This window comes from Miniopterus schreibersii, assembly GCF_964146895.1.
Source record: "Miniopterus schreibersii genome assembly, chromosome: 20".
In the NCBI taxonomy this organism is placed as follows: domain Eukaryota; kingdom Metazoa; phylum Chordata; class Mammalia; order Chiroptera; family Miniopteridae; genus Miniopterus; species Miniopterus schreibersii.
In genome coordinates, this window is record NC_138122.1 from 21171956 (window position 1) to 21185075 (window position 13120).

The window sequence follows — 13120 nt, forward strand, 5'->3', positions numbered from 1 at the left end:
TGTCACCAAGGAGAAGGCAGGGTGGGCAGGGGGCGGGGCGGGCTGGCCCCGGGACCGCGCCCGCCCCCCGCAGGCAGCTGGCTCCGCGGGGGGCCCTGCTTAGCGCCTGGTGCTGGAGTAACTGTCGGCCGAGCTGTAGCTTCGGCTCCGGCTCCGACTCCGACTCCGGCTGCGGCTCCGGCTCCGGCTCCGGGAGCCCAGGCTGGGGCTGCGGGAGCTGGAGCTGCTGCTCGTGCGGGTCCTGCTCCGGCTGCGGCTGCGGCTGCGGCTCCGGCTGCGGCTGCGACTCCGGCTGCGGGAGTAGCTGCGGCTGGGCGAGCGGCTGCTGCTGCTGCTGCACCAGGAGGAGGCGCTGCTGAGCCCGCTGGGCGAGGAGGGGCTGGGCCGGTAGTAGGGGATGGGGCGTTTGCGGGCGCTGCGGAGACGGGGGGCGGCGTGAGGGCCCGGCTCCTCCCAGCCTCCGCCCCGGGGGCCCGGCCGGGTCCCAGGGGAGAGGAGGCGGGGTCCTTCCACTCCCCGGGCCCTTAGGAGAAGCGGCTTCCCCGAGAGTCAAGGAGACAAACCTAGTGCTGACAAGTCTCGGAAAAGTGATAATTTCCTTTTTTTTTTTTCTCACGCAGCGGCCCGGGGCTCAGAGCCGCCAGCTGGCCGCGGAATCCACATTCTGCTTAAATCCGAGTTTTGTTATTTTTATTTTTTAGAACCTTCTATTCGTGGCGGGGGAGGCTGATTTTTCCATTTACTGCCGTGTCCCAAGCCTCCTTCTGAAATAAATGTATGCGCCTCTAACAAGGGGCAAATCTATTTAAAGGAAACTAAGTAAACACTAGAACGCTGAAAAAGCAGGCGAGGCAAAAGCGGTGGGCGACTGGAGACTGGGGAACACTGGGCCCCGAGGTCCTCAGGACGGGCCATTCGGGGCTGGGGCGGAGGAAGCCCGAGTCTGGAAAGGCCACCTCTCTGTCAGCCTTCCTCTAAGTGGACCCCAAGGGCACCTTCGGTCAGGGCAGTGGGTGCAGGCGGCCCTTCCTGAGCGCCAGGGAGAGGGCGACGCCGTGACCCCATCTTACTGTTTGGGGCACGAGTTCGAATTCGGTTTCCTCCCCCAGGCCGCCTCCAGGGAGGAGGCCCCGGGCAGCAGGACCCCTGCCCCCTTCCCTGCGGCCTCGGCAGAGTCCCAGGAAGAGCCCAAGCGCGCGCTCAGGAGCCAGTTTCACGGCAGCGCCCGGCCAATCGCCCGGCTTCGCGGCCTGGGACACGGCGCGCACTCAGGCCTCGGGCTTCCCTCCCAGGGCTTTTCTCTTCGGGCCTTACCTGCCACAGGTAACCTGCCTACGCCTAGGTTCCGGGGCGGAGGCCCGTCTCCAAAGCCCAAACCCATCCGCAGGCCCCGCCCCATTGCTCTGGCCCCCATTCCCTGGCCCGACCTTACTCTCCTCCCCAGCCTCGCCTCCAGGGGGTCCCAGTTCCAAACTCTGGTCACGCCCCCTAGGCCCCACCCCTTCCTAGCCCCGCCCCTCCCTCCCCAGGCCCCGCCCCTCCCATCCCAGGCTCCGCCCCCGCCAGGAGCCGCAGGGCGGGCGGGGGTGCTGACTTGGCCCCTAGGTTTTGAATGGAAACGTAATTTCGGTGGCTGGGAGTTTGGGGGCGGGGGTGGCCCCTGAGCTCCCGCACTTCTGTAATCCAGCCGCAGGGGGGCGCGGGGAGAGCCTGGGGCCGGGACCGCCGGGGACGCGGCGGGGTGCGGCGGCCCTGCGGGCGCCTCACCTGGTTATTCTCCGCGCCTCCAGGTGGCTCGGCGAGTCTCTCCGGCGCTTCCTCATGGGCGAGTAGGACCTTCGCCTCCGACGCGCCCGCTCGCGCTCCCGCTGCTGCGAGTCCTTCTCACTGTACTTGGGGTCCCGCTCCCTGAAGGGGTGCGGGCGGATTACTGGGGAGCTGGGGCTGGCCCAGCTTACAGTGCGGGGGGGGGGAGGGGCGCTCATCCACTGGGGCAGGCGACGGGGTCTGCAGGGCTGTGGGGTGGGGCCGGGCGTGAGCAGGGCGTCAGCCTTGGAGGGTGGGCGATACAGGGGTGCGGGTGCTGCACGGGTGCGTAAGAATTGGGGGCTCAGTATAGGGATGAGGGGTGGTATGGGGTGTGGGAAACGTGGGGATGTGAATTCTGGGGTGTGGCCGTGGAAGCGTTTGGGTGGGGGTACATTAGGACGCAAGGGGCTTGGGGACCAGCCGCAGAGGTGAGTCTGGGAGGCGGGGCCTCCTCCGAGGGGCGGGGCCTCCTCCGAGGGGGCGGGGCCGGTACCTGCCCGGGCTGTAGCGCGAGTAGCTGGGGCTGCGGCGGGCTCGGGAGCATCTGCTGGGCGGGCTCCTCTTGCCGGACTTGGAGGAGTAGCTGGGAGAGCGCGAGTAGGACCTGGAGGGGAGGAGAAGCCTGCTGCGCTCCGCCGGGGTTGCCCTGCATGTGTAGCTGGGCTCCAGGCTTCTTTCTGGAGGCCAGGCAGAGGAAGCAGGCCCTTGGAGACTGCAGTGCCCTCCCTTTCAGGCGGGTAATAATAATATGGGCAACTTCCTCTTACTGAGTTCTTACAATCCTGGCCACTTATTAGCTGCGCGATTTCTCTTCTCTGGGCCTCTGTTTTCTCATCACTGAAATGGGGTCTTGTGTCTGTGCATTATTATTTGACATGAGAAAATCAAGAAATTACCAATCACTATTGTAACTGGTACAATGCAAGAACACGGACAATCCTTCTTCCTGTATCCACACCCCTTGCATCTGGATTGGTCTTTGTGACTTGCCAAGGTTAACAGAATGGCAGAGGGAGTGTCACGTCCATTTCAAGCCTAGGCCTCAAGAGGCCCAGCACACTGCTGCTCTCACTCTTGGAACCTGGCCATCGCCACGGAAAGAATCCCAGACAAGGCTGCTGGAGGTTGAGAGACCACCTGGAGCAAACCAACCAGCCGCCAGCAGATCCACCAGCTGATAGGAAGACACGTACATGAGCCCAAGAGAGATGAGAAGGACCACGTAGTTGAGCCCAGCCCAAATTGCTGGTCCATACAATCAAAAATTAAATAAATACTTGTTGAAGGATGCTAAGCTTCGGGGTAATTTTTTATGCAGCAGAAGCTAATTGACACACATGAGCTCATCCTCATGCCAGTAACAATAATAACTAATATTTATTACGTTCCAAGCTTTGCTCTAAGTGCCTTGTAGTTCTCAGAACAATCCCTCGGGGTAAATATTGCTACTGTTTTCATTTTGCAGAGGAGGAAACTGAGGCCCAGGGAGATGAATGGAGGCCCAAGGCCGCCAGCTGGTTCTGGGTGAACAGGCATTCCCCTCTCCCACGGGTCCAAGGACACCTCTGGCTGCCTTATCAGCTGGCTAAGGAGGAAATGCTCAGAGCCAAGGCCAACGCTGCACTCACCTTTTCCCAGAGGAGGTGGAGCGGCTCCGGGAGTACCTGGGGGAGGGCCTGGGGTTCGGGGATCGGGAGGAGTGGCTGGAGGTACGGGTGCTGTCGTAGGAGGAGCTGCGGGAGCACCCTCTCACGGGGGAGCTGCGGGCTGTGGGTGGGACCGAACCTGACTTCTTCACCTGGGCGCATTCCAGGCATGGCGACTGAAGTGCTCTGCGGGAGGGACAGCAGAACCTGTGTTAGTGCTGGCCGGCCTGCCGGCCTGGGGCAGCTCCGGCTGATTCTCACCTCTCTGCCTTTGCCTACGCTGTGGTGCTCTCTGAACCCCCTTTCCACCTTTTTCCATCCCACCTCTGGGAAGTGACCCCAGGCCACTGATGTTGGAGGAGTAGAGACAGAATGGGACACATCCCGGGGCCGGGGGGGGGGTTAGTAATTCAGAGAATTTTGGGCCGTTGGGCAAGGGCACAATGTTAAATAACATCACATCACCTCCTGGGAGATCTACTCCCTTTCGAGTCTCTCCCGGTCCTTTGATTACACTAATGGGAAAGGCCTGGTTGGGTGCTGCTGGGAGTTTATACCACCTCTCAGGTCTTTGCAGTCTCCCAAAGAGAGGAGAGCAGGCCTGGGGCTCAGAGCCTTGGGCAGGCCACATAACTAACTAGAAATAAACACACCATTTAATCATATGTGTTTTTACGGGTGCCTTCTATTTTGGACAAATGATGCTAATTTCCTATTTAAGATAGTACTGTAAGTGTCCTTATATAAACAGTGAGTAGTGCACAGGCAGGGTAAAAATCAAGAAGGTGACGTGTAGTTGGGTTAAGTTTGGGAAACTGTAGTGTAGCCATTTTGAACCTGGGAGAATTGAGACCCCAGAGGATAGAGGCTTGTTCAAAATCACCCAAAGGACAGTGTCCTGTCTTGTATTCTTGCCCTTCACAGAGCCATGTTGGGCTCCTGCTGGGCTCTCAGACAGGATGTGCATTTGTATCGGGCCAAGGGGTCAAGTTCAAATCACGTTAGTATGGTTTCGAGGTTGGGGACCTGGCCTCTGCTCATCCCTCCAGGCTCAGCTCTTGGCACGTTCCTCTCTTTACTCTGGTCCTAGTAGACTATGTGTTCCTCCTGGAATGTCCCTGTCCCCTCCCTGTGTCCAGGCCTCAGAACATTCCCATTGCCTGGAACCCGCTTCCCTCCGCTCTTCACCTGAAAACTCCTACTCGTGGTCCAGGCTTTAGTTTGACCTCGCCTTTTCCGGGAAGCCTCCCCTGACACCCTCCTAAGTCTGTTGGGTGACCTCCAATGTGTTCCCCCAGCCCCCAACAGTGTCCTGATACCTCTGTCCTGGACCATCAACAAATAGCTGTCGAGCAAACACTTGGAGATTCTTCGTGTCCTGGGCCCTTCACAAGCATCATCTTATTTAGTCCAACAGCCTCCTGAAGCCGGCACCACCGTTACCTTGTTCACAGAGAGGACTCGAGGCCACCCAGACTCCCAAGCCTGGATCTGTCCGGCTCCGAAGCCCGTGCCCCTGCCCCCTCGCCAGGCCCCTCCCTTCACTGATGACGGTTCCCCTGATTTAGAGCTGGTGCTCGGCGCACTCGGCCCTCTGCTCAGGGCAGACATGACATGAATAGATGTGGATTTAACGATCATTTCTATTTTAAAGTGAAAGGCGGGGGCTACATCACTTAGTGTGGCTGTCCACGTCGATCAGATTAAGCAGGTAACTGCTAGACGCTGCTCGGGCTTTAGCTCCAGTTCTGGGGACAGATCTGTGTTTGGATCCGGGTGTTGGCCCTCATTAACCATGCTTCTTAACTACTCTGGGCCTCAGTTTCCCCATCAGCTAAAAAGTGAAGGAAGACGATTCATGGAAAGCACTTGGCATAGAGCCTCGCACAGAGTTAAGGGCTCCATACATATTAGTAGCCATTATTATTATTATTATTATTGCTGCTATTGTTATTATCGCTATTCTTGGTTTTTCTTGCATAATAGCGGCATATCAGTAGACACGTGTCCTCACCTCCACCCCCATCTGGGAATGTCACTGCTTGTTCTCAGAGACACTGACATTTGCTCAGGCCCAGCCAAGCTTGGGCGTGAACTGAGGTCAGGGATGTCCTGAGGCAGGCAAACCAGAGGCCAGATCTATGTGTGGATGCCAGGCGGTGTGTCCAGGACTGAAGTGGCTATGTGTTGGGGACAAAGAGTGCTCTGTCCTTAAAGACGGCTTCACCACCTAGACTTTGGCCACTATGAACAAAAGCAGACCTCTGTCTGATAAGAACTCAGCATCCCCTGGGCCAGAGTGATGGGTCTGGGGAGGGCAAATGACCCAAGCTGGCCAAGCAGAACCAATGAACACCCACCCTGATGTTTTGTTGAAATTTGAGTGAAAGAAGCATTTTCCTCCCATTGGCTGGCTGAACTGATGGAATGTTAGCTGGATGGCATATTTGTCAGCACTTTGGGAGGGTCTGCTTGAGAATGAAGCCGAGAGAGAGGGAAGCAGAGCTGGGAGATGTAATGGAAAGACAGATTCTCAAGGATGTATTTTTGAGCCCCTGGATCCAGCCGTACCTGAAGCTGAATATCCTTGGAATTTTCAAAAATTATGCCAGTTCGAGTTGATTTTTTCCCCTCTTGCAAATAAAAAGACTCCTGGGTCGGAGCCCAGTGGGTGGGAGACTGAGATGGAGAAGCTAAGGTGGGACCCCTTCCTCCAGGCCAGGCCCACTGACCTTGACTCTCTGGCCCTGCTGGTGGGGGAGAGATTCTCCAAAGCCGTCCCCTTGTTCTGGGGTGAGGAGGTGGTGAAGGAGTTCCCTGAATCAGAGGTGTTGCCGCTGTGGAGGTCCCGGCTCTTGCTGAGTTCCCCACCGGGGCTCTCCTTCTGCCCCCCAGACCTGCTGGAGCCGAGCTGCGTGGAGGGCGGCGAGGAGGTGTCGTTGCCTGAGTCGTACTCCTGGGAGCGTCCTCGGGAGGTGGCTCGCGGGCTGGCTGTTTTGGTAAAGAGGTCGGCGGCAGACCCCGCCCCAGGGATCTGAAAGAAAAACACCCGTTGGATGCTGCTGAGCGTGGGGCCTGGGACTGCGTCTAAATAACCTAGAAATGTTTACCGTCATGATGCACTGTAACCAAAGGAAAGAGAGAGAGAGGGGAGGAGAGGAGAGACGCCAAAAACAAAAGCACAAACTCCTGAAAGAATACCACAGAAAGGAGATTTTCTTTTCTTTTCTTTTCTTTTTTTTTTTTAAACCCCCTGCTAAGATAACTGGAAGATTTAGGAATCATGCAGAGAAAAGGCATGCGATCCAGATAAACAAAAGAAAAAAAGAAATTATACAAAATTCAATTTCTAATGAATTAACTCAAACCAAAGAGGCAACTTAATAGAAGGGGGGGTGGGGTGGGGCATAAACACCCTTAACCTAAAACAATAATAAAAATAAAGGAAGGGGGAGAAGAAAAAGAAATGGGGCTATGGGCCTGAAAAAAACCAAACAAACACATATCTTGGAACTTAAAAAAAAAAAAAGAGATAAAGCCAAAAATTTTAAGTTCAACCAAATTCTCAATGAATTGGACTATTTTAAAAAATAAATAAATAAAAAGTTGCCTGAGTAGAGCCCTAAAACAAGTATCACATGGGGAAAAGAAATGAAATAAGGATGAGCTTTTTTAATAAAAAAAATATATATATATATAAAGTCAAGGTCACAAAATGACATTTTAGTCGTTTTCAATTAAAGGGGGGAAAAGAGGGGGTGGGCACAAAAAAAAAAATGGGCATCAAATAGTCTGACTGCAAACAAACAAACAAAAAGCTCTCTACGGACATCTGTGCGCTTCCTTTCCCCCGGAGAAGGTGCCTAAGGCTCTGGAGTGGCTGCTAATAAATCCCCTGGTGTCCTGCGGATTTGATCCACTTACCAAGCAAGAACTCCTCCTTTAGTGGGTGGGTAAGGTGTAAGAGAAAGGGAAGAGCGGGCAACGTGAGTCCATCGTTAGAGACGCAAATGACAAGAAAAAACACACACCTCTCTGCACACCCTCGCGCTCGGCCCTGAACTTCCAGCCGCGGCTCCTCCGAGTTCTGGGCGGGTGGGGCTGGGGGGGTCGCTGCTGTTTGGTCTCCTCCTAAGGGGACCTCGCGCCATCACCGCTAACCTGGTGTCAGTCCCTTAAGGCCCGAGTTGGATGGAGAAACCCTTGCTGGAAATGCCAATGGGGGGGTGGGGTGGGGAGAGGTTTTGTCTGCCTGGGTGTGGAGATCAAGGTGACACGGGGAGGGGTGGGGAGGGCGAGCTCTCAACAAAGGGCTCCGGGAGGGGGCTGGGAGCTTGGGCTTTGGGGTGACCGGGAGTGAGGAGGGCTTCCCAGAATCCTGCTTCGAGCTGACCTAGGACAGGTGGAGGAGGGAAGGAGGTGAGGCAGAGCTGGCCCTCGGGAAGGCTGCGGCCTGTTTAGAAGCACAGGGGGTGGTTTTCTCTAAATGCTCGGACGAGTCTAACGGCTGGGGTGACACTGGGTTCGGCTCGGGCCCCTGCCAGCAGTACCATGCTTATCTAGCTGTGGGCATCCTCCAGCGATAACTACCCCATGGGATCAAGAGGGCGCTACCTGGAAACCACCTCCCTGGGACTACTCTCCGGGCACCTGACACCCCAGGATTCAGTTCAAATGAGCCCCTCCAGGGTCTCTGCAGGCTCATCCCTGGACCTATCTATTCCCCTGGGGCGAGACCACGCATCAAGTGTGCACACCCCTAGCTCCAAGGGTGGCCCTCTGGACAGACTTTGGGTGTTCAGACTGAGGTGTCCGCATGCACGGGCGGGAGGCCCATCGCGGTGTTGGCTGGTGTAAAAGGCGGGACGACAGAGGGCGGGGCCGGGCCCCCAGGGCAGGTTTCCCCCACACTGCCTGGCATTCTGAAGGGTCTGAGATTCTAAACTTAAATCCAACTTCTCAGATGATTTTGAAGGTCTGCTTGCCAAGATAGGAGCACATGGTTCACTGCAGTCTGCTGGCTTGATTTATAGACATTTGGATGTACAGTATGTGGGCTTCCTTTAGACGCCTGCCCCGAGCCCCTCAGATATCAGGGTAGGTCTCACCATCGAGAGCCTGTCTGCTCCCCGCTTTATCTCACGCACTGTGGGCCAAAAGGAGGGGGACTTTTGACTTTCTGAACCGACAGTTCTGCCTTCTCAGCAGTGGGTCATGAGAGTGAGACACAGAAACACCAGAGCTGGAATAACAGATAACTGACAGCTCAGGATGTCAGCTCCTGGACGGGCAGGAAGGACATCCCTGTGGACTCCCAGGAGGAGTCTCCCAGGAGGCTTTGTGCACAGACAAGGGGATGGTCCAGCTTTCCCAAGTTCTGCCCAGCACAGCTGCTGCTTTACCTGCTTGGGGTCCTGGCTGGCTTTGCCCTGGGAGAAGGGACCTCAAAATAAGGTTGTTCGGGGGGAGTTCTCTAGCGCCAGGCAGCTTGACCCTGGGACCGGACCTCTCCGGCTGGGGTGTGGTCCAGGGATGGGCTCAGAGAATCTTTGCCTTAGAGACGGTGAATGTCTGGTGGCCAGGATATTGCAAGGGAACCAGGCAAGCCCTCCTTGGAGGGAACCGGCTCAAGGGAAGGGGCCGTGAGGACAATGGTTTGCCTTATCTCACGGCTCGCTGCCCAGGGGCATCCAGGCCGGGCCTTTTTCTCCCCAGGTACTTGTTCCCTGCCTTGGCTACTCATTTCAAATTATTTGCTCTTGTGCATCGTGGGTTCCCGCGGACAAAGATTTCACAAGCCTGAGGCCCCTTAGGGCTGTTGCATATAGAAAGTGACATTTTCTCCCCTACCCCCTGAGCTCACAGGGACACTTTCAGAGTGTCCCTACCTGATCACAACCACAGTCCACATGTAACTGGTGTGTTGAGAGCTGAGAATTCTACATGGCATCGTGCTTTTCCATTACCACCAGAAAATAGAGACACAGGTACTACTGAAGTGTTCTCATTGGGTTGCCCCAGGTGCCTGAAAATACCAACCTCTCCTGCTTGTTTAAAAGTCCCATTTCTGGGGATGCATCTCTTTAGCATGGATGACAATGTCCTTTACAACCCCACCCTGTGTACTTAACAAGCCTCATCTCTTCTGCACACCCCCACCCTGGCCCCCACAGCCTTAAGCTCTTCGGTTAGAGTTTTCTTGGTTCTGCCACCACTCCTCAACCCCAGGCCATTTGCATGTGCCATTTCCTCTGCCTAGAACACTCTTCCCCTCTTTCTCACTTCTTATGGCTAAATTTATTCATTCTCCAGTTTACATAACATCTCCTCTAGAACGCCTTCTCTGATCCCAAGGTCAGGATAGCACAAAACTCTCTACTTCATTCATTCAATCTTTCATTCATTCACTCATTCAACAATGAGTGGCTTCTGTGTGCCACGGCACTGTTACTCAGCCAGGTAAATGCTTGTTTTATTGCCTGTCTCTCTACCTGGGTGGGAGCTTGTTGAAGGCAGAGGCCATACACGACTGGTTCAGTGTTATACCCAAGTACCCACCAGTGCTTGTCACAGAGTAGGTACTCAGTAAATCTTGCCAAATGAACAAAGTTGTTCCATAGGCCTTTGGAAGCCTAAGCTTGGATGCCTGGGCCCATCCTGACTGAATTCACTGGCAGAAATGGTTTGGCGATCAGGCCCTCGTGGGGTCCAACTGGGTGGCTGCCAGCTTTGGGAATCTGATGGAGTTTTAAAGAGGAACTGGCTTCCATCATATTCCAGACAGTTCTAGGAAAGTAGGTGGGCCATTGGTTGAAGGTTGGGGTCTGGACACTGGCTCAGGGCTGGGTGTGTGAGCTAGACAGAACCTCTAGAATCAAGTTTTAGGTCCAGAGAGAAGGAGTTCTTCCTGCTCATCCTTCTGGCCGCCCTCAGACTTGGGACCCCCTGAGAGAGCCCCCAGGGGTCCCCTTCCTTCCTTTCCCATCCTCTGCTATCCTGAAGGTCAGGCTAAAAGATGCACTGGGTCTGGCCTTTTGCCCACAACAGGGCTGCTGGCCCCACACAGTGTCTGGGTATAAACAGGCAATCCTCCTGGGCCAGAAGTTATAAGAAGGCGCCCCCCCTCTGGCCAGACAACTTAGGAAAAAAATATACCTTTCTCTGGGCTGAGGCATCCCCAGGCCAGTCGTCACAACTGGCCTGGTGAATGCAGGATGGGGGTGTTAACTCCAAGGTACAGGGCCCACCAGCTCATATAACACCCCTGGCGGGTACCGAACATACAATTCTTCTCGCTCTATTTTACCTGCCTAGATTGGAGCATAGCCTTGGGGAGGGGGTGGGGGTAGGATGGGGGGAGGGAGTAGACGGTGCCCTGCAGACATTGACTCCTGCTCCTTTCAGCTGAAATTTATTTGGTTCTGTCTGTACACGTCTTGATGGGCTCTGTCTATATTTCCAGGGGACGGGGGCATTTTAATAAATTCGTTAGCGATGTCTGGACAGTTTAATGGCCTCTTAGCCTCAGACTCCACCTTCTCCAGAGCTTCCTGCTCACCCCACACAGAGAAGAGGAAAGATACAATTGAAGGGAGCCAGAGACAGAATGTGTGTGTGTTGGGGGGGGAGGTGACAGCCATGAGGATGCACAGGACACCAAGCCACGGACGTTGTGACAAGCAGACAACAGAGGCCTCTGTCTCTTGCCTCTGCCTTCCCATCTCTGAGGGTCTCCTTCCTAGCCAGGCACCCACTCCAGCATGTAAGACACAAACAGTGGCCCATTCAACGCCGATGCAATGGGGCAGCTCCCCCCTGCTCCCCCTGTCTCCTCACTTGCTTAACAGGCCCCTCCAAATTCACCTCTGCAGAGCTCCCCTACATGCACTGGGGACCCCTCTTCCAGGCGGGCAATTGCTCTCTGTCCCTTATTCCCGGCCTGGTTGCAAAACGGTGCCCCAGATCCTGGCTAGGAGTCACCAAGACCCCCTGCTGCCCAGTAGCAGTGTCCTCAGGGTACCGGGGGCCCCCACTGAAGACGGGAACCCTCACATCCGGGCTCTCGTCTTTGGTCCACTCTGACCCCTTCCTCCATCTCGGCCCGGCCCTTCCTCTCATGGCCCCCAAAGGCCCGCCTTTGGGTCTCGGCATGAACATTCAGCCCTGTAAGATCTGCGTGATCGCCAGGTGAAATAGCACTGGTCCTACTTTGGATTCTCCCAGGGACTGAGACAGGAATTTGAGTGCTCGTAGTTTATCCCAGAGGGCATGTCCCTAGAGGAGACGAGGGAGAGAAGGACCCTGGAGATATGTGATCAACCCGGCTGCCCCAGCGGGCGGCTGGAGGACACTGAAGCTGGTGCAGGACCGACTCCAGGGTCCGTCTTGACCTGGGAGGGAGCTGTGGTATTGACATACCAGTTCCCCACCTTGGTGGGGGGGAGGTGGGTGGCTGAAGCCTGCACCCCCTGCTGTCAGTTCTCTAGTTTGTCCAGACTGCCTCATGGCCAAGCAATGTGGTCTTTGATGACCAGAGGACATCACCTGGACGCTGGAAGGTGGCCGTGAGCCCTGAAGTGGGGATGGTGGAGGGATGCAAACAGACAACCCCCCAAACCGCCCCTGGAAAATTAGGCTCTGTTTTAGACGTGCCTTTGGTATGTTCGACAGCCAATTTGAATTAACTGACGGCACTGTAAAATGGGGGTGTGTGTCTCACTTAACAACCCCGTTTTGGTTTGTGTTGAAAAACCTGAGATCTTGCAACATTGGGACACACTCCTGCTTGGCTGTCATCAACTGGAGAGTCGTGGCAGCTGCCCGTTTGCGACAGGGCGTGAGCTCTCCAGGCCCCGAGCCCCACAAGGTCCCTGTCGCTTGTATCTATTAGCTGCCTGGCCCCTGAGACATCAGAGTCTGTGGCCCCCTGTTGTAAGTGTCTGCTGTTCCCCTGATCACTCCAAACGCAAGAGACACAGTGTGTCCTGCGTGGTTCACCTCACTCTCCGGGGCTCTAAGGGCTGCCCCAGCCTCCCCATCTCAACACTTCCGTCCCTCTCGGCCTCTGTTCGTGAAAGGAACCAGGGGACAGAGCCATTAGCCATATCCAGCCCCCGGGGGCTTTCTCAGCTCTCACTTTCAGGTCAGGATTGCCAAGCCCAGACTTTGTTTTTAAAGGACAAACCGCACTGCACCAAGGCCTGGCGGCTGGGCGAGAGCAAACAAGTGCTCCCGCTTTACTGCTCCACCCGCCACGGCGAATCCGTTTCCCGCTTTTGCCCTCAGAAACTTGCCTCCTCTCCTTAATATACTCGGCGTTACCACTTGAGTGTTTCTAATAAGTAATTAAATCCCCCCGCCACAAACCCCAGCTCCCGGCACGTCGCCGGGAGTCTCGCTCAGCCCTCCGGGGAAGCCGGCACTGTTATTTATTGTTTTTGTCTCAAATCATTATTTAATCAAGAACGGGGGGGAAAAAAGACAACCTCTCACTTACACTTTAAAATTTAATTTCAGCTGAATTCTGAGATCAAGAGGCAGCACAGCCTAATAGGTTACAAAAATACAATCAAGAAGAGAATTCCAATTAAGCCGAACAAGTCCATTTACTGAGCTTCGAATGGCCCCATGGAGAGAGACGGCTATAAATTTTTTTCCTTCCCTGC

The 13120-nt window shown here is 55.4% G+C and overlaps 1 protein-coding gene across 1 annotated transcript in view; it reads right to left on the reverse strand.

The window, feature by feature from the left end:
* Positions 1-99: 99 nt before the first annotated feature.
* SRRM4 (serine/arginine repetitive matrix 4) overlaps positions 100-13120 on the reverse strand; it is a gene marked incomplete at its 3' end in the record, with an annotated part of 98379 nt that continues 85358 nt past the window's right edge. The window contains exons 9-13 of the mRNA XM_081122986.1: positions 6188-6489; positions 3438-3641; positions 2303-2413; positions 1768-1908; positions 100-415 (exon numbers count right to left, since the gene is read on the reverse strand). Of these exons, the coding sequence (XP_080979112.1) occupies positions 100-415; positions 1768-1908; positions 2303-2413; positions 3438-3641; positions 6188-6489 (1074 nt within the window). The remainder of the gene's footprint in view (positions 416-1767; positions 1909-2302; positions 2414-3437; positions 3642-6187; positions 6490-13120) is intronic.